Here is a 26,360-nt window from a genome sequence, read left to right on the forward strand (position 1 = left end):
TGGCTACCTTTATTGGTTTGTTTCCGTCCTAGTATATGTGTATATATATTGTCAACGTATACTGATGTGCTGTCGCTTGACGCTTGGCGTTTGCAGAGAGGCGAGACTCGAGAGCGGAGCCGGACGCGACGTCTCGTTGCCTTACCACGTTGACACTTGGCCAGCGGCTTTATCATTCGTCGATCGGTAGCTGCTCGACCACGCTGTAATTCCGCGACCCGGCCGTCAGCCACACGGATTAATTAGTTTGTACTCGATCCGAGTGCTGTACGTACGTCGCCGACTCGATCACCGTCCAGCCGCGGAGCCACCTTATCTAAGCTATCAACACTTCTTGTTTCTTGTTTCCCAATTCAAGCAAGTGCTCACACAACCGCGCCACGTATACTCCCAGAATCCCAGGTACTACTTGAAAAATCCGTTTCCGGTGTTAATGACATTTTTTGAATATCGGTAGTCAAAGCCTCCGATCCCTCCGTCCTCTTCCCTCTCACTTGCATTATGCAGCGTAAACAAAAGGCAAAAACAGTGGCACCGAGCACGTAATAAACCAGGCCAGGCCACCTGATCGCTTATCATGTGACGAAAAATAATGCACGGCCCTAGCCCCTAGCAGCAATATTATATATACCAGGTCTAACTGGTGTTAGATTGATCTCCACCAACGGCTAATTGGACCATTGGATCTATGTCCTGATCGGAGGCGTCCAACCATTTCATGGTTGGTAGGCCCCCGTCACACAGCATCATAAAAATAAGGGTGGGGCCAGGGCACAAGGCACGCGAATCACATGAGCCGCCAGACGCCCCACCTGCAGTCCCTAAACCCTAAGCCGATCTAGTGAGAGGGCGTTGTCAGCGACGGGAAGACCGCCACCGACCACCGGCGCCTCTACACCGCCACCACTGTGTCCGTGACTTTACCGCCAGACCTCACCACGCCACCGACAAGCACCCCATGGCAAGCTCGTCTTCTACGAAGGCGGCCGATGGTTTGCACCTCCGCAACCCCTCTCTCCCTCTCTCTTTCTCTCTATTTCTCGCATTAGCATGTTCTAGGGTTTGCTATTCAATCAGATGTCAGTATGTATAATACATCTATGGCTAGATGATCTAGTCAAGTCTATCAATGGTATCAGAGCCTAACTAGGCGTAGATCTAGCTCATCAGGGTAGAAAACCGAGTAGAAGAGTAGAAGGAGGGGATTCGATTTGAAGAAACGGATCGGACCTCAACCCGAAACCCTAACCCTAGAGTAAGGACGAAGGAGGGGAGGATCGACCCGGACTCTCCGCCTCGCGTCACCACCGCCGTCGCGCGGGAAGGAGCTCTGCAGCCGCCTCGCCGGCGCGCTAGGAGAAGCCGAGCCGCGCTCGCCGCCGTGAGCGCGAGCCCGGCCAAGGGCACCATCACAGGACCACTCGACGGCGGCACGCTCACCCATTGGGGAGCACGCGCTCCGGTGAGATGAGCTACGGCGGCACTGGTAAAATCTAGGGTTTTGGGGTCGTGCTCCACCGCAATACGTGTGGGGGCGCAAAGTGCACCACCGCGGTGCCGCTCGACGGTGCCGCACGCGGATCAAGCCGCAACCGTGCACCGGCGAAGCGCGCCACGGCGGCGCCACCACGCTTCTCTGTCGGGCCGACAAGGTTCAGAGTGAGAGTGGGAGAGAGCCGACGCCGCGGCGAAGAGAGAGAAGAGAAAGTGAATAATGACCTAGGGTTTGGGCGCGCGGCCGCGGTCGGCGTTTTTATACCCACGAGAACGACGGACGTCCATCGGATTAAGATGGACGACTCTGATTGAACGGGCCACATCTAGCCCAGGCGGGGAAGGAAAATCTCGGCCCAGGCCCAGTTGCGGCCTAGGCACGGGGGAGCGGGCGCGTGCGCTGTGTTGGGCTGCTGCTGGGCCACGAGCGCGGGCGCGCGGGCGGCATTTCGCCGCTGGGCCGAGCACTGTTTCAACAGGCTGGGCCAAATGAACAGTACAAACTGAGTTATTGTCTTATTTATTTTCTGAAGCAAATTTTGATGATTTTTTGTCCAGTTTCAATCTCTGTCAAAATTTGAATCAACGGGATAATTTTTTCAAAGAGTAGATTAGTACAGTAAAACGCTTCTGAAAAGTAGATAAAGAATTTTTCCATGTTTCCGCTGCAATATTAAAGTTTATTATCTTCTAATTAAATTCGAATCAACAGAAGAATTTAATTTGAAGAGCAGTTGAATTTTATTTAGTAAATTATAATATTGTTATTTTTCTGACCAACATTGATAATAGAAATACTATAATGATTATTCATAAGTTTTTCCATGCATTAATTCTATTTCTGCCCAACGGTGATGTAGAATTAGTGTATAAGAAAGTTGTATGTTTTAATTTTAACCAACGTTAAATTAAGACATGCAATTATTATGACATATTTTCTCACTATCTCTGACGGTGTTTTCAGGACTCAATCCAATGGCATTTATCTCGCACATACCATCTCTTGAAGGGGGCAACTATAGGGTATGGTGAGAGAAGTATGAACTATCACTTGCGCTGTCTGAAAATAATCTAGCGTTAACCTCCTCGTGTCCTACTGAGCTAGTGGACCCGGTGAGGGAAGAAAATGAGTCTGATGCTGATTTCACTGCTCGACAGCGAGATCATGTAGAAGTGCGGATGAAAAATGATCTCGAACGTAAGAAATGGGACATTTCAAATCGCAAGTGCTTGATGGTGGCTAAGTTCACAATTTCAGATGCTATAAGGGGTCTATCCCAGATTGTGATACCACCACACAGTATCATAAGAAAGTGGAGAGTTAGTTCATTGGCTCTTCAAAGGCTTATGCCAGTACTTTGATCAAGAAATTGTTCAATGAAAAATACACTGGTGGCGGTATCAGAGACCACATAATGAAGATGAGCAACACGGCTTCGAAGCTGAAGTCAATGAATTTGGGGCTCAAGGATGAGTTCCTAATTCATTTGGTTTTTGCTTCCTTACCCAAAGAATATGAAACTTTTGTTGTGAACTACAACATGCAGCCCGATAAATAGGACATAGAGAAGCTCATTACAATGTGTGTTCAATAAGAGGAGAGGCTAAAAAGCTCACAGGGTGACTCTGCTAACCTTGTGAAGGACAACAAAAAGAAGAACTTCAACAAAAATGCCAAACCTCAAGGGAAAACTCGTCAGAATGACCACCATCAGAAGAGCAATAATGCTCAAGTTAAAAGAATCAGTGTAAATGGTGCAAGAAGTATGGACATTACCAGAGGGATTGTCCAGACTTCCTGAAAAGTTTTCTGAAGAGAGGTGAGGATTTTATTACATTTATAGATGAATCCTTGTATTTAAGTTATGCAAAATCTACTTGGTGGATTGATTCAGGTGCAACTGTTCATGTTGCAAATTCATTACAGGGATTCCGTATGAGGAGGACCCTACAAAGAGGAGAAAGAAGAATTAAAGTTGCAAATAGAGTTAAAGCTGAAGTTAAAGCCATTGGAGATCTTTCTCTAGAATTAGATGATGGTTTTAGACTTCAACTTTCAGATATTCTTTATGTATCCTCTTTACGTAAAAACTTGATAACTGTTTTAAGATTAGATGATGATGGATATAATTGCCATTTTGGTAACGTCAAATGTTGGATTGTGATTAATAATAAGTGTGTTGGTCTTGCCTTCCGATAAGACAAGCTTTATTTATTATCACTTTCTGAGAATATGAATGATGTGAGCACTGAGCATGAGAATGTCTCCTCGTCTATGAATGCAAGTAATAAGCGGAAAAGAGTTCATGATACATCATCGAAATTATGACACTATCATTTAGGTCATATTTCGAGGGAGAGAATAGAGTGATTGATCAAGAAATTAATTCTTCTGCCTTTAGAATTTTTAGATTTAGAACAATGCATAGATTGCATAAAAGGAAATTACGTTAAGAAAATAAAGAAAGATGCTAAACGAAGCGCAAGAATTTTAGAAATAGTTCACACAGACATCTATGGTCCTTTTCCTGTAAAAAGTGTGGATGGTTATGATTTATTTATAACATTCACAGATGATTATTCTTGTTTTAGCTATATTTATCCAATTAAGAAAAGATCGGAAGCGTTGGATAAATTTAAGATATTAAAGGCTGAAGTAGAAAATCAGCACAACTTAAAGATTAAGGTAGTAAAATCTGACCGTGGGGGAGAGTACTACGGCCGACACACCCCATATGGCCAAGTTCCTGGACCTTTTGTAAGGTTCTTATAGGAAAATGGCATAGTTGCCCAGTATTCTACATCGGGAGAGCCTCAGCAGAATGGAGTAGCTGAAAGACGCAACTGTACCTTAATGAATATGGTGAGAAGCATGATAAGGTACTCTAGCCTACCAAAAACTTTTTGGACAAAGGCATTAAAACCGCCATTCATATTCTTAATCGAGTGACAAGCAAGTCGGTGCTCAAAACACCGTATGAGTTATGTACTAGAAAGGAACCCTCACTTAACCATTTATGTGTGTGGGGTTGTCTAGCTGAGGCAAAAGTCTTTAACCCAAACATGGGGAAGCTAGACTCCAAGATAGTCAGTTGCCATTTCGTTTGCTACCCAGAAAAGTCAAAAGGTTATCGCTTCTATTGTCCTGACAGACAAACGAAGTTTGTAGAAACAAGACATGCTATCTTCTTGGAGGATGATATGATTAGGGGGGGCATGGTAGCGCAAGAAATTTGTTTTGAAGAGAAGCGGGTATACGTGCCCACTCCTATGGTTCAGGAGCCATTCTTCATGCTACTTGTTGTTGCTGTACCAACAGTGCAAGACATTGTAGTAACAGCACCTATCATTAGTTCTCCTGTGGCAACAATGAATGGACATGAGGAACCTGTTCTTCAAGATCCCCTAGAACCCATTGTCACACATGTGGGAGAGGAACAACAACCTCATATAGAACAAGCGTCATCTAACGAGGCCTCTAGAAGGTCAGAGTCAGGAGATCAGTCATTCCTGATGATTACGAAGTTTATGAATGTGAGGAATTTCAAATGAGGGTGATCCCACCTTATTTGAAGAAGCCATGAGAAGTGCTACTCATCCAAGTGGCTTGAAGCCATGGAAGATAAAATGAAATCAATGAAAACCAACGGTGTTTGAGACTTAGAAATAATTCCTAAAGGAGCCAAGACAGTAGGCTGTAAATGGATCTACAAAACTAAACATGACTCCAAAGAGAACATAGAAATGTTTAAAGCGTGACTTATGGTGAAAGGTTTCATGTAAAGAGAAGGCATAGATTACAATGAGACATTTTCTCCAGTCTCATGTATGGATTCTTTTAGAACCATAATGGCGCTTGTAGCACATTATGATTTAGAATTACATCAGATGGATGTAAAGACGTCGTTCCTAAACGGGAATTTGGAGAAAAATGTTTACATAGCACAACCGAAAGGTTTTGTTGTGGAAGGAAAAGAACATATGGGATGCCGCCTGAAGAAATCCATTTATGGATTAAAACAAGCTTCAAGAGAGTGGTATTTGAAGTTTAATAGTACAAAAAGAAAGTTTGGGTTTCAAAAAAATATAGAGGACAATTGCGTTTATGCAAAGTTTAAGAATGGGAAATACATTTTTCTAGTCTTGTATGTGGATGACATCTTGCTCGCTAGTAGTGATGTTAATCTACTACTAGAAATAAAGAAGTTCTTGTACTCGAAGTTTGATATGAAGGATGTCGGTGAAGCTACGTTTGTCCTAGGAATAGAGATTAACCGAGATAGAGAAAAGGGGGTTTTAGGATTATCACAAAAGGCATACTTAGAAAAAGTTCTAAAGAAATACAGTATGCAAAATTATAAGTCTTCACATGCTCCCATAGTCAATGGCGATAGATATAGGGAATTTCAATGTCCTAGGAACCAATATGAGATCGATCAAATGAAAACGGTTCCATATAGTTTAGCTGTCGGAAGTTTACAGTATGCTCAAGTGTGTACTCGCCCTGACTCAGCATTTGTTACTGGGTTACTTAGCAGATATCAGAGTAATTCAGGAATAGAACACTAGAAATTAGTAAAGAAAGTTTTATGTTACCTGTAAGGTACGAAGGGTCTCATGCTAATGTACAGAAGATCTGATTCCCTACACTTAGAGGGGTATATAGATTTTGATTATGCGGGAGATGACGGAAAATCCACATTAGGATACATATTCACTCTCCAGGAGGAGCTATATCGTGGAAAAGCTCAAAGTAAACCATCACTATATCGTCCACAATGTATGTCGAGTTTGTAGCATGTTATGAGCCTAGGTTGTAGCATCGTCCACGTGGTAGGTGAATTGTCCACAATCTCATGCTAATGTATGCCGAGTTTGTCCACAATCTCATGCTAATGTATGCCGAGTTTGTAGCATCGTCCACAGGGTAGGTGAATTGGCTGAAGAAATTCATGCCTGGGTTGAAAGTGGTACACGACATACATAAGCCACTCAAGTTATACTACGATAATAATCCAGCCGTATGTTATGCTCACAACAATAAGTCAAGTGGTGCTGCCAAACACATTGACATAAAGTATTATGTTGTGAAAGACAAAGTCCGGGATCATATAATTAGTCTTGAGCATATAAGAATAGAAAAGATGCTCGCGGATCCGCTTATAAAAGGCTTATCACCCAGCGTGTTCAGAGAACACTTAGCCGGCATGGGTTTAAGGGAAAGCCTATGATTCCTGGATAATAAGGGCCTAGTTGAGAATCTGTTTCAAAATAGAGAGGTGCATTGTAGCTGTTTAATCTAATGGCGACTGACCGTGATGATGAGGCACGCTCTATGCACTGATCTGTGATGAAATGGGAACAAGATAAAGTAAATAAGTTAAGTTTAAGTCATAAGATGAGATCAAGGGGGAGAATGTTAGATTGATCTCCACCAATTGGACCAATTGGGTCCTTGGATCCACGCCCTGATCGGGGGCACGCCAACCGCTCTATGGTTGGTGGGCCCCCGTTGCATAGCGCGCATAAAAAGGGAGGTGGGAGCTGGGGCACAAGGCATGAGAATCACCTAAGCCGCCAAACGCCCTACCTACAGTCCCTAAACCCTAAGCCCATCTAGTGAGGGGGCGTTGCCAGCGACGGGAAGACCGCCATCGACCACCGCCGCCTCTACACCGCCGCCACTGCGTCCGCAACTTCACCGCCGGACCTCACCACGCCACCGACAAGCACCCCATGGCAAGCTCGTCTTCTACGAAGGCGGCCGATGGTTTGCACCTCCGCAACCCCTCTCTCTCTCTCTCTTTCTCTCTGTTTCTCGCACTAGCATGTTCTAGGGTTTGCTATTCAATCATATGTCAGTATGTATGCTAGATCTATGGCTAGATGATCCTGTCAAGTCTATCAACTGGCCCTTGGAGATACCCAAAAGAGAAGCTAGGGAGGAATCTTGCCGCGGATAGAGATTGTGAGCAAGCCATCATCCATCCCTAAGCCATTTTTTGCGCAATAATTGTGGGGGCGTTGACTTGCAGAGATTATACTTGTGATATAAAGTATAATTAAATTATATTGATCAGGGGCACTAATCTTCGCCGGACTCTTAACAATTATTACTTCCTACGCTTATTAATGCATGTTTCTAGCTCTAATTTTCTCGACTTGCTGATTTATAAGAGTGCAACACATCTCATTGAACAGTCAGATCAGCATCAGACTCATTGGTGCACAGTACACACAGAATTATCTGCCTATTTATCTATCTGATTCATTTATTTATGCTATATATTAAGCAGAGTGATATCATACTTGTGCCTCGACCCCGAGCATCCCCTATGGGCGTCTCGGGGGCGCTCGCCAGCACCCCTCCAGGCTTCCTCCTTCCGCCTCCTCTCCGGCCGCAGCCGCCGTGCGGCAGCGACGACCCGAAAAAAGGTCACCATTGCAGCTTCCCTTCCTTCCCCCATCTCTCGCTCCACCCATCTACCAACATGCCTCTTCCGCGAGCTTCTCCGGTGAGTCGGTTGTCTAGCGGGCCAGATCCGGGCCACCTGGGGCTAGATCTGCGTCGACTGTGGCTACTGCTTTGGCTGGTGCGTCGGATCTGCCCGACATGTCGGTGGTTCCAGCCCCCCTCTGTGTGGCCTATGGTTATGGCTGGTGTGAAGCTCGGCGGCCTCTGCTGGCCGAGGACAGCCAGGCAGCGGGCTGGGGAGGCCCGGGTCGCCCCCTCACCGGATCTACGCCTGTCCACGACGCGTCAGGAGCCGGCGACCTCACCTCGCCGGCCCGTGGCGGCGGCTTCAGCAGTTGCTTTTGGCAGCGGCGGGCCAGCGCCTGTCGTGTCCGTGCCTCCCCTTACCGAGCGCCCATGGTTGTTGACGGCTGGTGCCTAGCAGCTGAAGCGTTGCCTGTCGGCGCGCGGTGGCCGGCTCTAGCGGCCAGAGATGCTGACAGGCGGTTCGTGTCGCTGCTGTGGGTGGCCTGCTCCTGTGGACGTTTAGTATTTGGGTGAAAACCCTGCTCGATTTCTTCGGGCCGACGGCGGTGGCGCAGCTGTGTCATCTACCTTCCTTGAAGCGTCGTCGAAGTTCCTGTTTGTCGGGGCAGGCTGGGTCGGGTCGAAAGACCGACTCATGTGCTTCTATCAACGTTGTTGGCGTCTGCGGATGTCAAGGCCCTTCTTGAAGGCATCGTTTGAGCACTACTGCAGCCCATCTCTCGTCGCTCTCGCCGGAGTCGCTTTTTGTGCTGGGCCTGTGTGTGCTTCATGCTCGTCTTCGCATTGGTCTATCTAGCCTGCTTGGTGTTGCCGTCGTTGATTCATTCTCCACAGCGGATGCTTTGCCGTTGTAAATGCTAGGGCGGATACTTTGTCGCCTATGTTGCTTCATGCACCCCCCTCATGCCTACCGCTGAGGGCGTGTTGGCCACCTTACCTTCGCGGATACTTTGCCGCGTTTACTTTGGCGGATACTTCGCCGCCATAGTCTTGTCGCTTCTCAGTGGATGCTTTGTCACCGCGGCTTCATCTCTTTTGCTAGCGGCCATGCGTTGATGTTTGTTTCTCCTCTACAGGTCTAGTCGTTTAGGTTCTTGGTAGAGGGACTCTCCCTAACGCCTTTTCTTTCATTTATGTTGTTGTTAGGTTCTTAACCATTTTCTCTGTAGTTCTATAACCGACACTATGGGTTCTCCTATAGCTGCTCTGTGTATGCCGTTCTTTCGGTTCCCCTTCTTCTTAATGAAATACACGTGAAGTCGTGTTCTAGAAAAAAAAATATTAAGCAGCTGGTCTGGTAGAAAGTACGAAACTTGGTGGGTGATCGAAAGCTATGTTTAATTTAGACATGTCATTACTGTAACACGGATAAGTTAGCGAAGAATTAGGTAGTAGTAGCTAACAAAAAATAAAATTGGGTGGCGGTGGAATAGTATGTACTAGCTAGTCATGTCTGGCTCATCAGGGAGGCTCTAATCATATTTTTATTCTTCACCTCTCTTTCACAAGAAGAGAAATGAATTAATGGAACTCGTATCGTAATCTAATCGAAGATTTTGCAATCTCCAGTTTGGAAGAGCCATGATCGGTGATGAGAATTACTCGACCCCGCATGCAGGAGTATCTTTTTCTGTCAATGGCTTGTTGGCTCTTTGAATCTTCTTGGGGTGCAGTGCACGCAGTGGATTAAAAACACTTGCAGGCTAGCAGGATACTACTATATGGTATAAGCATGCTTTGGTCATAATAATCCGTAAACATTTTTGGTAACCTTGTATTCTCGTTCATTTCCCATTCACATGCATTTCAGAGACGACGAACACGGGATTATAGCTAGCTAGCGCTGTTTCAAAAATACCAGCATGCAGCTGGAATAATCCTTTGGTTGGGATGATCGCATAAATGAGAAACAAGAAGTCAGCGTTGTCCAATAACTGCACAGATGAGTGAAGATTGTTTGCTGGGCTCCTGCTCCCTAAGCAGGGATCAGGTCGAGCTTATTCTCCGAATGATTATTATCACCAGCAGATTCCTATTTTTTTTCACCCTGACAGCTTTATTCCCAGTTTCCCACACCATGTGAGATTCTCATTAAGCATCTACATGGAGGAGATCGCTGCGTAGATAGTGTTTTGGCTGTTACGACTTGCAAGTAGGGGCCTTTGAGCTGTCAGTTTGGGCTGCAACCTAACAACAGTAGAAGTGCTGGGGAAATGGACTGATGATAATTGCATGTTGAGCGCATAGGGATTGGAGAACGGAGACGCCTTTTATTGTTTCCAATCTCTAATTATTGGCACAGGTTGTCCCATTTGAAAGACAACATGCCATGCTCTTTCATCGGAGCTGATCGAACTGAGTTGACCTGACAGTCTGACACCCATATGATCTAATTGTACCTCTAAAACGTAGATCAGGGGATAAACTGCTCTTAGATGGGGAAACTGGTTCCTGTACCTCGCCCCAGCGCAGTTGCGTCCATGGCGCCGCAGCGATGTGGACGCCGGTGTCGTGGCAGCGTAGGCGCGGTGGAGTCCAGAGTCGGGGGGCTGCCGACGGCGCTTCCCGTCACTTGCAGCGCTGCCCACGATTGGAGGGAATTCTAGGATTCTTCGGTAGGGTCTAGTGACGGCGTCGAACCTCGTGTCTAACGCCCCGGCCCCCACCTCCTTCTTATAGCGCGGTGTGACAGGGGCTCGTCGACCAGTGGTCGATTGTGTGTCCCCGATCAGAACACGGTCAAGGGGTCCGTCTTAGTCGTTGGATTGAGTAGGACGAGATCAATCCTAACATTCTCCTCTTTGATATCACTTTATGACTTAAACTTAACTTACTTACTTACTTTATCTTGTTCTCATTCCATCACAGATCAGTGCATAGAGCGTGCATCATCATCACAGTCTATTGCCATTAGATTAAACAGCTACAACACACATCTATCTTTTGATACAGATACTCAACTAGGCCCTTAGTATCCAGAAATCATAGGCTTTTCCATAAACCCATGTCGACTGTGTGTTCTCTGAATGCACTGGGTGGTTAGTCTTTGGTAAACGGATCCGTAAGTACTTGCTCGGTACTTATGTGCTCAATGCTTTCAAAATAATTCTGGATTTTCTCCTTTACAACATATACCTTAGCATCAATGTGTTTGGCAGCACACTTGACTTGTTGTCTTAGGAGTTAACTTACTTTAAATGGTTATTGTTGTTACCTACCATTATTAAATTCGGGTACAAATTTCCTTAACCTTCTTTTGCCAGTTTCTTAAGCCTCATGACAAGCTATACTATGGTATGCATCACTGATGACACCACAACTGTTTCATCAGAGCTTTTCTATAATAATATTCCAACTACGAGTGTTAGCAACTGCTATAGATTTCACTACACATCTCAGCAAGACTTAACATTTATACCCTCAACTATTTAAGAGTACTTGTTCTTTCTTACTCAGCATGAGACATATGATACTTTGCAAAATTACAAGATATTTTCAACTGAATTTCAGTGATCCATATCTGAACTGGACTTCTGCCAAAATATCTCGGAAACGTAAACTACGTCAGGATAAGTTCTTACTTGTACTTGTACACTCATCAAGCTTCCAACAGCTGAAGCATATGGAACCATGTTCATTTGATCGATCTTATATCGGTTCCTAGAACACTTAGAGTTCCTAAATCTATTACCCTTGACTATAGGAGCAGGCGTAGGCTTACTCGCATGCATACTTTACTTCTTTAGAATATTTTCTAAGTATGCCTTTATGATAGTCCCAATACCCCATTTTTCTTCTATCTCGATGAATTTTAATTCCTAGAACCAATGATGCTTCATCAAGATCATTCACATTGAAACTTGGGGACAAAACTTCTTCTTCTCCAATGATAGATTAACATCACTACTAGTGAGTATAATGTCATCTATTCACAGGATGTGGAAAATGAATTTTCCATTCTTGAACTTCGTATGAACGCTATTGTCCTTATCATTTTCTTTAAAACCCAAACTTTCTTATCATTATTTCATCAACTTCAAATACTATTATATAGAGACTTACTTTTGACCCATAAATGGATTTCTACAGGCGGCATCGCATATGTTCTTTTCTTCCATAATAAAAACCTTTTGGGTTATGCCATGTAAACGTTTTCATATAAATTTCCGTTTAAGAATGCCGTTTTTACATCCATCTTATGTATTTCTAAATCGTAATGTGCCATGAACACCATTATGATTCTAAAAGAGTCCTTACATGAGACTAGAGAGAAAACTCTCATCGTAATCTTTTCATTCTCTTTGCGTAAAGCATATTGCTATAAGTCGTGCTTTATATCTTTCTACATTCTCTTTGGAGTCATAATTTATCTTGTAGACCCATTAATAGTCTACTATTTTGGCTCTATTGGGAATTACTTCTAAGTCCCAAATATCGTTGGTATTCACCTAATTCATTTCAACTTCCATAGCTTCTTGCCATTTAAACGAGTAAATGTTTCTCATGGCTTCTTCAAATAAGGTGGGATCACCCTCTATTTGAATTTCTTTACTAACATAAACTTCATAGTCATCAGAAAACTAGTTTACTAATTTTTTGAGACCTTCTAGGGCCTTAGCTACTGACACTTTCATATAGGGCTATTGTTGCTCTTCATTGCTAAGAGACAATTGATTCTACAGGCTCCTATATAACAAGATCCTCATTATTCATCTTCTTCAAAGAGCTAACAATATGTGTCGTATTGGTCATACAACATCAACATGTATTGAGAAACTTGTTGCTCCTAAGTTACTGGAGTGGGCACACGGTCCCTCTTCTCTTCAAGTCTTAGGTCTCTACATACCTCTACATACCATGCTCCCCCAGATCTTCCTATCTTTTCAAAAGATAGTGTATCTTCAAATATCTTATTTTAGGTTTAATCCATTAAACTCTCGTATGGTGCTTTAAACACCACCTTAACACCTTTGACGCTGACTACGCTATCTTCCTGTTAAAACTTTAAAAGGTCTAGGAATTTACCTATTTCTCTACTTAGGGGTATTATTATTATGACCGTTGTACTCCTCCAACGGTCGCATACATCTTAATTAATCTTTATCTCACTCTTAATAAAAAATATCTTTCTTAATTAAACTTGGTATTCTCTCCATCGAAATATGACATGAACTTTACTGCCATAATTTTGATAACCATTAAGAAAACCTGTGAACGAGGAGAACCATATAACTTACTTCATTCACATAATTATGTCATGCGAACATAGTTATTTCTTTATTAGTATAGGAGTACAATTTCCTTATTTCACTTTAAGAATTCAACGAGGTCTTACTTTTGCAAGTCACGCTTGTATCTTTTTCTTATCCTTTGCTTAGTATTGACCATGACGATGCATTTCTATTATGCCATGTTCAATACTAGGATAGCATAAGATCTACCTAAACTTCTCTTGCTATGCGAGATACAAAAAACAAATGAGTCATCACAAAACTTCTCTCGCCATGCTGGATGGACTAGCATAATTATTATGCCAAAACTTCTCCCCATGCGAGATATATCTATACGAAAACTTAGTCATGACAACTAAAACATTCACTTATACTTTATTTTCTTATTAAGTCTTCCCGTTGGTTCCAATTTAATTAGAAAATTAGTAAACTAACAAAAAATGTCCTGAACTGGCTTGATTCAAGCCTTTTCATTCACATACCGTAGCATTGTAGCCCGTTGACATACAACCGAGTGATCTCATCAAATTAAAACATACAAGGTGCTTCTGCATCAATTCTACATCACCATTAGGCAGAAAATAGAATTAATACATAAAACTCATAAATCAACTTGAAATACATATAACTACTCTTCAAAATTAAATTCTCCCGTTGATTCGAATTTAATTGGAAGATAATCTACATCATTGCGGCGAAAACTTGATAATGAAATACATTCTATTAGTTCAGGAGTATTTCTTGGTCCTTATCTACTCTCTAAAAAATGACCATGTTGGTGTGAAATTTATCAGAGATCTAAAACTCAAACTTAAACTCATTATGATATTGTTACCATCAACATAGGTCAGAAAATAACAATATCATAATTTAACATAAACAAAAATGGACTACTCCTCTAATTTAAATTTTCCGTTGGTTCCAATTTAATTAGAGGATCAACATAATCATAATTTACTAAATACAACTGCTCTTCGAATTAAATTCTCCTGTTAGTTCAAATTTAATTAAAAGATAGTAAATATTAAACTTTGCAGCAGAAACTTAAACATAATTTGGGAATTTAACCCACAAAAAAAATTCTTTTGCTAATTTTCTTGAGCTATTAATCATTTTCTAGGAAATAAATATTTATTGAAAAAAATAATTAATGCATAAAACTCATAAATCAACTTGAAATACATATAACTACTCTTCAAAATTAAATTCTCCCGTTGGTTCGAATTTATTTGGAAGATAATCTACATCATTGCAGCGAAAACTTGATAATGAAATACATTCTATTAGTTGAGGAGCATTTCCTGGTCCTTATCTACTCTCTGAAAAATTGACCATGTTGGTGTCAAATTTATGAGAGATTTAAAACTCAAACTTAAATTCATTCTATTATTGTTATCATCAAGGTTGGTCAGAAAATAACAATACCATAATTTAACATAAATAAAAATAGACTACTCCTATAATTAAATTTTTCCATTGATTCCAATTTAATTAGAGGATCAACATAATCATAATTTACTAAATATAACTGGTCTTCGAATTAAATTCTTTTGTTAGTTCAAATTTAATTAGAAGATAATAAACATTAAACTTTGCAGCAGAAACTTAAACACAATTTAGTTATTTAACCCACAGGAAAAATTCTTTTGCTAATTTTCTTGAGCCATTAATCATTTTTCAGGAAATAATATTTACTGAAAAAAGAAAAACAAAAAAAACTGATTCATTCTTTACTGTACGCCCGGCCCAGCAGCAAAAACCCGCTCAGCCTGCTCTGCTTGCGCGCGTTGTGCCTCCTAGGCCGCAACCTAGGCCTGGGCCGGCAAAGCTGCCCGCCCGCTCACACCCGCCTGGGTCGGCCTCTGGCCCGTTGCTTCTGTGCCGTTCGATGGAGATCAACGGCTGAGCGCTCATTTCGGATGAACAAAACCCGGCGATAGCGTCGTCGCCCCCGAACCCTAAGTCATTTGCTCTCTCCCTTGCCTTCTTCTCCTAGCACAGCCGAGCGGCAGCAGTGACCGAAGGTGCCCGCAGCGGAGGAATGGTGCCATCGTCGGGCCCCTCATCGGCGCATGCGCTCCCCAACGAGTGAGCATGCTGCCGTCGAGCGGCCGAGGGCGGTGCCCTAGCGCAGCATGGAGCCCTTCTCGGAGTACTCCGGTGAGTGGAGGCCAGCGAGGTAGGCCGCCTCCCTAGCCCTTCCCTTTTCCCCTTTCTTCTTCTCTCTGTTTGAATCTTCTTTTCTCTTCTTCCCGGAGCAAGTCCGATCTAGGGTTAGGGTTTGGGTCGGGTCGGGTTAGGGTTTGGGTTAGACGCAAAACCTCTGCTACTGTTTTTCTTCCCTGAATGGATCTATGCGGGTTAGGATTCGGGTAAGAGTCGTTTCCTCTTTTTTTTAGTTGTTCTTCCTCTTCTTTCTTTCTCTTACCCCACGCGCCCACGGCGGCTCAGGGTGGCTTCCTTCCCGCGCGCACGTCATTGAAGCGGCGGTGCAGTCTTCTTCCCGCATGACGGCGGTCTTCATCCTTAGAGTTAGGGTTTCGGTTCTAATTCTATTTCACTTTTCTACCCCAATCTACAGTCTACACAGTAGGATAACCTGGCTCTGGTACCATTGATAGACTAATTGTACCTCTAAAACGTAGATCAGGGGATAAACTACTCTTAGATGGGGAAACGGGTTCCTGTACCTCGCCCTAGCGCAGTTGCGTCCATGGCACCGCAGCGATGTGGACGTCGGTGTCGTGGCAGTGTAGGCGCGGTGGAGTCCAGAGTGCGGGGGGCTGCCGGCGGCGCTTCCCGTCACTTGCAGCGCTGCCCACGATCGGAGGGGATTCTAGGGTTCTTCGGTAGGGTCCAGTGGCGGCGTCGAACCTCGTGTCTAGCGCCCCGGCCCCCACCTCCTTCTTATAGTGCTGTGTGACAGGGGCCCGCCGACCAGTGGTCGGTTGTGTGTCCCCGGTCAGGACACGGTCAAGGGGTCCATCTCAGTCGTTGGACTGAATCGGATGAGATCAATCCTAACACCATCATCAGATAAAAGTGCTGGATTAGGATCAAGTGGACTGATATGTCTCTGAATTCGAGTTCACTTTATCAGCCCTGTTTGCTGGTTGCTGATAGAGAGGTGTCACCGCGTCGCCCTCCTTTTCTCTTTGCTCTAACCAAAGCTATCAGCGGTAATTGGGTTCCTTGAAAAGATGAAAGAAACACCCGGGCTACTCAATAATTCATCCAAGAGCTAGATGTCAAACAATCTTTACTACCAGCTTAGAAACAAGGAAATTTAGATGCGCAATGTTCCAACCAAGTTGCTTGCAACTTTTGATTGGCGTGTGGTTTATCTGAGCTAGCTTGTCTAAGGGCTCAAAAAATAGAAAACAAACAGTTAGTTATTTGGATTATATAGCATGAAGACTAGCTGGCTATGATAAATGCCACGACCGGCGTGGAAGGTTTTCCCTAATTTTCTAGCTCAATTATTGGCCCAGTTGCATGATAACTTATCTCCTGTTCCAAACTTTTTTCAAGTTATTACTCTTGTGTAGGTGTAGGTGCAGGCGTATGAAACTGCACCACCTTAGTTGGGTTGTCCAATCGCAGTACGTACCTATACTTTTGCGGCAGATCGCTGTCAGAACATTTTGATTTCTCGGCTGAGTTCCTACCAGCATGTAGCCTCATACTACCATGGAACAGACCGGATGGGATCAGCATGCGTGTTGGCAGATAAGCACCGGCATGCATCAAGCATGATTGCACCATCCGATGGAGAACACTCAGCTGCTAGGGTGTCCTCACCTGCAGTATCTTCTGCAGATAACTCAATTCACGTCTATTTCCCTATAACTGTTTCATATTCTGTACTTGAACTCAATTTCTTGGTAACAATGCAAGCAGTACAGATGGATAGGCCTGGGCATTTGGTTTTCGGTTCGGTTTTGGTTTGGCTTCTCTTTTCTCGAAGAAATATGCATGGTTTCTAGAAAATAGGAGCCAAGCATTTTATTTTTTTGGTTCATTTTGGTTTAATGAACTCTAATTTTCAGTAGAGGTTAAGCCAACAAAAAAACGTATGTTCTAAAGCAAATTTGAGTATCACTTCCTCTATTTTAGATAATAATAATAATTGATAAGAGGACAATAGCAATATAGTAACACAAATCTATAACAGTTCAAATACGAGACATCACATATAACCAAACATGGTCCTGCAAAATGCAAACAAGTGAAGTACAATTTATGTAATTCAACACTTTTGGTTAGTTTGGTTAATTGAGAGTTGAGACTAGGAAGTGAAATAACTATAAAAAGTTCGGTTCCTTATTGTCAAATAGGGAACTAATTTTTTCAGTTCCAGTTATTTATGATAGCCCTACATATGGACATAAGAAGACTTGAAAATAGACTATAACTACCTAGACAAAGATAATATATAGTGATGGGCGATAACCATTATTAGTGATGCTTATCAACCGCAACTTATGATTATCTTATAAAATAAGATTGAAACAAAATTTGTCACTTTTGATTGGATTAAAAGTGGCATATTTCATTCTTTATTACCATCATTCGACCCAAACTCCGTTGTAGTAATCGAAGTTTCGGTTGTCAGACCTTTGGGGTTATTTGAACTTGACCTTTTGGGGTCATTTGAACTTGTTTTGTAGCGGGTGGTGTGATCTAGCTAGGCATCTAAGGCCATAAAGCGTGTTTGGATGGTGCCTTGGAAGGCATTGCCTGGCCAAGCGATGGCCATAGGCATCCGAAATCGACGTTTGGGCATGATGCTTGGCTCAGACATCTTGCCTATGCAGGCAACCAAACATGCCCATAAACATAAGACTACTTTTCTAATTAGCACCGATCTTTTACTCACCAGGCCCACCATATACGTTCACTTGTCGGTTTCACCGTTCTATATCCCTCAGTCTCTCCCATCCATGCTTAGACTACATTCTCTCTCCCGATGATGTAATAGTAACCTATACGTGAATCTAACAACTGCAAAAGCTCCTAAGGTAGCCTCTATAAGTGAATCTTAATAAGTTTATACAGTGTCTCAATTTTGGTTCATTTGACTTCGGTTCATTATGTCGGATCAAACTAAGGCCTCGTTCAATGTTCGGTTCTAGGAACGATTCCCGGCTGAAATGGTTCCTAGGAATGGTTCGCTAATTTTTATAACTTTGATCAAGCTGGAATGGTTCTAAACGCATTCCGGACCTATTCCTAGGTAACCGAACGTTGCCTAAGCATGTATGATTGCATACTCTAGGTCTTGGGGTCGGTTGCTGATGGTTGGTCCAAATTTCGCTGCCGCGTACAGCCATGCATTTCCAAAAGTGGTTTCGTCCATGGATAGCTGGAATAGCCTTTGCGATTTCAGAAGGGCGGGATAGCTAGACCAATATAATTAAATGCTAGATTCAGACAAGTAATCAACACACATACGTCACATTCTCCTGATGTGTCAAAATTCAAATCAGATCGTCCGGGGAGGACGAACAAGTTAAAGGACCCAATTGCCTGTTTAAAACGACACTTAGGATAGAGATGCATGGCATTGCCTGAGGTCATCTTCAGACTTCAGGGTTTTGTGGCCTGCATATTCACTCACACACTATACAGACCTGTCAAATGGTATTCGATGACATAGGCCTTATGATACGTATATACTAGTGCCGTTTTCCTTAATGCTGACTATGCATGGATCCCGCGCTGGGTTCTTGTGCTGTCGGTATTGCAGGAACTGCGTTGCCTGAAAAAAAAAATTAAAGCAAGTGCTGACGCTTGCGATGCTGTGACTGTTAGTACATAAGGTTAATGCTAGTGGCTGCTACCTGCTAGTAATCTTTGGTATTTTTATTTTACATTTCTGATATTATATCGTGTAAACGAGATTGATGACTGAACATTAGTAGCTGTAACAATTGGAGAGGAAGAAAACCCGCGGTGAGTTTCCGAGCGTGAATTTTTTCACAACCATGCTTGGCATGTATATCATTAAGTAGGAGAAGGACGCGAGTGGCACGCTATGGCCAAACAGAGTTAACCGAGCAACCAGAAGCGATAAGGCTAGATTGCTATGGCCAAACGCGAGTGGCATACTATGGTCCAACTATGGCCAAACAGAGTTTCCCGGCGTGAAGACAGTTGATTGGTCAAATCATGTCGATTATGCAGTTAACACTGTACTAAGTAGTCTAGCAGCTGTAAGTATGCTAGATTGCTATCACCCACTTGCAGTATAGATTAAGTGGTGAGTAGAATCCAACTGCTACACAGGTCAAAATCACCATTCTGAGAGGCAAAGTCGAAAATGCGACAGCCGGTGGCGGACAAAAGAGTCAAAATATTTGAAAATGGCTTCAACCTGGGAGAAGACTCTGTTATCAAAAAAAAGAAAGAAAGAAAGAAAGAAAAAAAAAAGGGAGAAGACTCGGAGGAATAAAACAGCCCGAGGGAACTCGAAGACGCACACACCCTGATCTGAGGGAAACTCGAAGATGCATGCAAACACCCCCCGGGGAGCTCCAAGAGGTGGTTGCCGCGATCAACGAACTCGAAAATGATTATATGTTTTTGTATACATTTGTAATAATTCGTATGACGTTTCAGAAGTTGAATTGAGTTATTTGTTTTGGGGAAACAAACCATGGGCATCTAGACTTGGTCGGGGGCGCAGCAAATTTGTTGTGAGTTGTGACGTACTCCAGTACATCTGAAGAGTGTCTTAATTTACCTTTTTAGGGCGGGTATAGTTTTCCTGTTATCAGTCGTCACAACAGGGACTCTTCATTTCTGTATAGTGTAACTGGGCACTGGTGCTGGCCCTAAGGTAGGGCACGAGGTGCGATGGCCGAGGGCCTAAGCGGAAGAGGGGTCCAAGCTCAGTATATAAACCCTATGTCATATAGTCCATTAATCATTAGCAAATTAATAAGAAGAGAGACATAGAACTGGCTAGGTGGTCCAAAAAGATAACATCGGTATTTCTTTTCTAGTTTTCTTTCCCCACGGCCCTCGGGTAGAGAGGAGGCGAGGAGTTACGCTGCACACAGCATACTCTGATCGTGAGTTCGCGATGTACGCCTAAGGCTGGATAACGAGCCGGCTCGGCTTGTTCTGGCTCGGCTCGTTCTGGCTCGTTAAGATAACGAGCTAGCTCGGTTCGGCTCGTTATCCTAACGAGCCAGAAAGCCAGCTCGGCTCGACTCGTTAAAAGCTAGAGCTGGCTCGTTAAGCTCACGAGCCAGGTATAAAAAATACACAAAATATAATATTTGTATTTATCTAAAATTTGAGAATAATAATAATACAAAAGAAATACATCTAGACCAGTTACCAGTCAATTTATAGGGTCTAAACCAGTTACCAGTCAATTGTAAAGTGCAAGACATGAAGTAATATAAAAACTAATATAAGTTTTGATACTTTTTTTCCTAAAAGCTTGGCTCGTTTAGCTCGCGAGCTGGCTCGAGTTGGCTCATTATAGCTAACGAGCTAAAAGCTTGGAACGAGCCGAGCCAAGCCGAGCCGAGAGCTGAGCGAGCTAACGAGCTTCGAGTTTTTCGTCCAGCCTTACGTGCACCTTACACACGCGGAGCTGGCGAGCCGCGCCGCCGCGAAGAGCTAGACTACCGGAGACATGGACACGGCGCACGAGGACGGCGACCAGGCAGGGCTCCACGACGACGACATCTTGATTCTTGGCTTCTTACGAATTGCAATCACCGATCAGTTGTTTAGGCCCAAGGTATTTTTTTCTTTTTATTTTTAATCCAAATTAATTATTTGTATAATATTCTAGACTCCTATTACTTTGTACCCATATAGTCATATTTTTCTTCTAATTTAGGTCTTAGAATTTTAGAATGTTACCTAAGAAACATTTGTCATTGGTGAGAAAAGAAAACGAATATATTGCTTTTTAATCTATATTGTTCCTCGATAATTATCATACACCTATAAATATATTGCTTAATCTATATTGTTTCTCGATAAATATCGGACATGTTAAATTAAAAATACGTTATTGAATTTGCTTTCATTTTGTAAGTAAAATTAGTGCTTATATATTATAAGATTTTATACATGGTCAAGAGGGGCCGTTGCGACGAGCACCTTGTTTATTTAGGCTTGTTTGGCTTATAAGCCGTACTTTTTCAGTCAAGGAATAGTATTTTTCTCTCATACCAAATCAGCCAATAATACTTTCAACCATGACTTATCAGTCAAATGAGCCCCAAACGAACAAGGCGGAGACCGCGAGGGTCCTTAAAATTCTATGACTGGCACCGCTGGGTAGCAAAAGCAGGAGCCGAGTACGACGAAATGCGTAGAACAGAGCAAAGATTACAGCAAGGGATTCACCTATATTTTTCCTTTTTCAGAAGGGTTCAGTTTAGAAAATCATGTACCATGCATGAGATAACAAATATATGCAATTTTTTATTAGCAATGGGCCCTAAGTTTATCACTTAATTCGTAGCACTTACCTCTCTTAATTTACTAGACCATGCAGGAGCATGTGTTGATGTGGACTTGTTGATCTAATAGCAATAAGTTTGCACCTTAAGTTCAAATAAACTTTCAGTAGATATATGAACTAGCTTTTTTTTTTGCGAATAGATATATGAACTAGTTGCACATAGTACATAGGACGTGTCGTGGAGGACCAACAATGTGCACTGCAAAAAAGAAAAAGAAAAAAAAAGAAACTGATCCTAGATCTACCCCTATTTCATCATGTGATCGTCAGAGTTTAAGAGAATCCATCTGAAGAGAGATGAACTAACTACGGATCCGTGGCATCCTATGCATGCTGTGAAGCTGCTCTTCTTCTGTATTTGTCGCTTAATGTAAAAAGTCTCTCAATATATGCTCATGGTGGTCGGCTAGAGAGGTAGCTGCCTGCCATTGCTAGCTCAAGCAGGAACGAGCGGTCCACTTGACATTGACGCAGCCAGAGAATATGTAGAATCCACTCTGGCACTGGCACGCCGATCTGCAACCAAACTTCAACATGCATGATCCACTCTTGGAGCTCTTGTTGTCTGGATCCAATTATTAGACAGCGGAACTGTGCGTCTTCTGTCTCCATGCATATGCATAGCCCAAGAATTATAGAACGTTAAGACTGTGGATTACGGGCATAATGAGTACACAAAAAGAATTCCTGCTTCTAATCTCCATGATGCCGTGAGCTCGTGACCTTGTCCGCTGTCCCGTAGAACCGTACCCTGCCTGCCTCAAGTTCACTCCTGGCTCCTGGCTATCATCAGCTTGGCGTCAACGGTGGGCGCTCGCTAGCTATCGCGGAGACCACCAGCAGTCAGTCAGTCACCAGAGAGCAGGTCGGCACACGCGGGCAAGCACAGGAACTGTAGGTAAGAAGACCCACAGATTCCAAGTCTTCCACGACGGTGGATTTACATATATATATTTTTTCCGGAATCTTTTCCGGGCCGGGGTCCCCTTTGATCGAGTGCACCGATTTTTCCTGATTCTGACCAGTTTCTCACGACACTTTTGAACGATCTCAGAATGAAATTCAGGCAGTCGGATGGATATAGCTAGTGTCCTGGACCTGTTGGTCCATTGAAAGCGCACGGGAAGAAACGTGGACTGTGTGCTGTGCTGCTGGACGATTGATCGACTCCGAAGCTAGCTAGAATCTCCCATAGATGGCTCGTCGTTCACAGACGCAGCATCTGATAACCAAGAGAAATAACTAAAGTCAACGAGACATCAGCGTAGTACGTGAAACTCGAGCGAAATGTCACTAGACAGCCGCTTTTGCACTAGTACTATCAAGCACAGGAGTTTCTAAAGATGTACCATTTATTATATATAGAAATATTTGTCAAAAAGAGGATGGCACCATATAGTCTGGCTAGCTCAGGAGTCAAGAGCGAGGTTAGCATTGCACCGTCCATTGTGAGACAGTGAAAATTATTGTTAGTGCAGAAAGTGATCAATACGTAAATATTTATAGTTTTGTTGTACGTTGTGATCGGAGGTGGCCTAACACTCAATGACACAGGGTTTATACTGGTTCAGGCAACGTGCCCTACGTCCAGTTTGAATCGATCGGTGACTTTATTCCTGAGCCCAGGTGCTCGAAGTTTGCAGTGGAGTTACAAACGAGAAGGAGAAAGATGGGGGTACAAGAGGTCCGGTCGGACTTTGGTCAGAGGGGCCGAGAATGATGCAGCTCGATTCCATAGAATTTGTCCTTTCGGGGGCATCGTTGGCATCATTGTCCTTTCGGGGGACGTGATGCAGCTCGATTCCCTAAAATTTGTCCTCGAGCTTGCGCACCTCTTAGCAGTATGCTGCCATGAGGGGGATTTTGCATGAGGACTCCTTCATGACCTGATCGATTACCAGCTCCGAGTCGTCGCAAACGCAGAGTCGCGCAGCACCAAGTTCGATGGGGGTGCGTAGTCCATTGATGAGGGCCTCGTACTCCGTGACGTTGTTTGAGGCTGAAAAGTGGAGGCGGATGGCGTAGCGGAGCCTACTCCCGTCTGGGGAGATCAGAACCACTCCAACCCCGAGCCGGGGCGCCATGACGGACCCATTGAAGTACATTGTCCAGTACTCGTGGGTGACATCTAGGGTCAGTAGCTGGACCTCCGTCCATTCGACAACAAAATCCGCAAGAGCTTGAGACATAATGGCGGTATGGGAGATATACCTGATGTCGTGGCCCATGAGTTTGAGTGCCCACTTGGAGATCTGTCCTGTGGCGTCGCGGTAGCGGACGATGTCTCCGAGCGGGTACGAAGTGACAACCACGACTACGTGGTCGGTGAAGTAGTGTAGGAGCTTCCGGGTCGCCATTAGCATGGCGTATAGGAGTTTTTGCACCTAGGGGTACCGGACCTTGGGGTCGGTGAGTACCTCCCCGATGAAGTATACAGGCCGCTGGACCTTAAGGTGGTGTCCCGGCTCCTCCCTTTCGACGACCAGGGCAGCGCTCACCACATGTTTGTTTGCCGCGACATAGAGGAGGAGGGGTTCTCCCTGTTCGGGAGCGACAAGGATTAGGGCCTATGTCAGGGATGCTTTGAGGCTCTCCAGAGCCTGTTGAGCTTCCTCAGTCTAGACGAAGGCGTCCGTCTTTTTAAGGAGCTTATAGAGTGGCATCCCCCGTTCGTTGAGCCAAGAGATGAATCGGCTCAGGGTAGCCAGACAGCCGGTGAGCCTTTGTACGCCCTTGACGTTGCGTATAGGGCCCATGTTAAAGACGGCCATGATCTTTTTGGGGTTGGCCTTGATGTCGCGCTTGGACACAATGTATCCTAGCAGCTTCCCCTTCGGAACCCCGAAAACACATTTCTCAGGATTCAATCTGATGTTGAACCTTCGGAGGTTCGCGAACGTTGCGGCCAAGTTTGCGATCAGGTCGTAAACTTGAGCCATTTTGACCACTATGTCATCAACATAGATGGCGATTGTTGGTTTTGGCCGCTCGGCTTGTTTAGGCTGATCGAGCGGGCCGATTTGGTCGGTGAAGCATTGCTGCATGCACCTTTGGTAGGTGGCGCCAGCGTTCATTAGGCCAAAAGGCATGGTTATGTAGCAGTATGAACCATACAGGGTGATGAACGAGGTTGCGAGCTGATCGGACTCTTTCATCGTGATCTAGTGGTAGCCCGAGTAGGCATCCAGAAAGGAGAGGATCTCGCAACTCGAGGTGGAGTCGACTATCTGGTCTATGCGTGGCAAAGGAAAGTGATCCTTTGGACACGCTTTGTTGAGGCCAATATAATCAACGCACATTCTCCATTTCCCGGTCTTCTTTTTAACAAGAATAGGATTGGTAAGCTAGTCGGATTGGAATACCTCTCTGATGAATCTGGCTGCCAGGAGTTTGGTGATTTCTTCACCTATATCCCTGTGCCTCTCGTCGTTGAAGCAGCGTAGGCGTTGCGTAGCGGGCTTCGAGTCCGGGATGAGGTGTAGTGCATGCTCGGCGATGTCCCATGGTATGCCTGGCCTATCAGATGGCTTCCATGCGAAGACATCGCGATTGGCGCACAGAAAGTCGATGAGCTCGCATTCCTATTTGCCCGGGAGCTGGGTCTCGATCCGTATCGTCTTGGTTGGGTCAGTGGGGTCGATCCCCACTGCCTTGGTTTCCTCGAGCGGACGGAAGGCCATCGAGGAGGTTGGTTTGTTGCAGTCTGGGACTGCTAGGGTCGATGACTCCCAGAGCCACGGGAGCTCGAATGAGTTGATGACCGTGGTGGCGAGCTCGAAATGCTCGCGGTCGCACATGAAGGCGTGCGAAGGCACTGCTCGCGGTGATGACGTCGTTCGGTCCTGGCATCTTTAGCTTGAGGTAGGTGTAGTTGGGGATTGCCATGAATTTGGCGTAGCTTGGCCGCCCCAAGATGGCGTGGTAGGACCCTAGGAAGTCCACCACTTTGAAGGTGAGGACCTCCGAGCGGAAGTTGGCACGGTTGCCAAATGTGACGGGCAGGTCAATCTGCCTGAGTGGGTAAGCCTACGCTCCCGGGATCACCCTGTGGAAGGGAGAGCCCGCTAGGCAGAGTTCCAACCGAGAGATGTGCATGGCGTCAAGGGTATCGACGTAGAGGATGTTGAGGCTGATGCCTCCATCCATCAGCGCATTGGTGAGGTGCTTCTTGCGGACGATGGGGTCAACGACGGGCAGGAAGCGTCCTGGTCTCGTAACATGGGAGGGATGGTCTCTCTGATCGAAGGTGATCAAAGATTTTGACCAGCTAAGGAAGGAGGGGACGACCGTCTCGGTGGCGCATGCCTCCCTATAGTGCAAACTGTGCTGGCGCTTGGACCAGATGGCGTTAGATCCGCCGAAGATCATGATGCATTCCTCAGGGTCAGGGAAGCCATCTTCGTCCTTGCCTGTTGTGCCTCCTTTCTTGGCTGCCGCCTCTTTGCCGTCTTCTTTCGGCCCACCGGCCTATCGTAGGAAACGTTTGAGGAGCTCACAGTCCTTGTAGAGGTGCTTGATGGGGTAGGCGTGGTTGGTGCATAGGCTATCCATGAGCTTGTTGAAGTGGTCAGGCAGGCCCTACCAGGGCTGCTTGCCCACGCGATCAGCTACGGTGACCAACGTGGTGTTGTTCGGTCGG

At 44.5% G+C, this 26,360-nt stretch overlaps 1 protein-coding gene across 1 annotated transcript; it reads right to left on the reverse strand.

Annotated features, from left to right (window-relative positions):
* Positions 1 to 23,556: 23,556 nt before the first annotated feature.
* Positions 23,557 to 24,084, reverse strand: LOC136536890 (uncharacterized). Its single transcript, XM_066529034.1, has one exon. The coding sequence runs from the start codon at positions 24,082 to 24,084 to the stop codon at positions 23,557 to 23,559; it is 528 nt and encodes a 175-aa protein (XP_066385131.1).
* Between the last annotated feature and the right edge of the window lie 2,276 nt (positions 24,085 to 26,360).

This window comes from Miscanthus floridulus, chromosome 2 (genome assembly GCF_019320115.1).
Source record: "Miscanthus floridulus cultivar M001 chromosome 2, ASM1932011v1, whole genome shotgun sequence".
Lineage (NCBI taxonomy): Eukaryota > Viridiplantae > Streptophyta > Magnoliopsida > Poales > Poaceae > Miscanthus > Miscanthus floridulus.

Bases quoted from the DNA above. Each gene is read 5' to 3' on its own strand.
- LOC136536890 (XM_066529034.1), bottom strand. From the start codon at position 24,084: ATGCTAATGGCGACCCGGAAGCTCCTACACTACTTCACCGACCACGTA.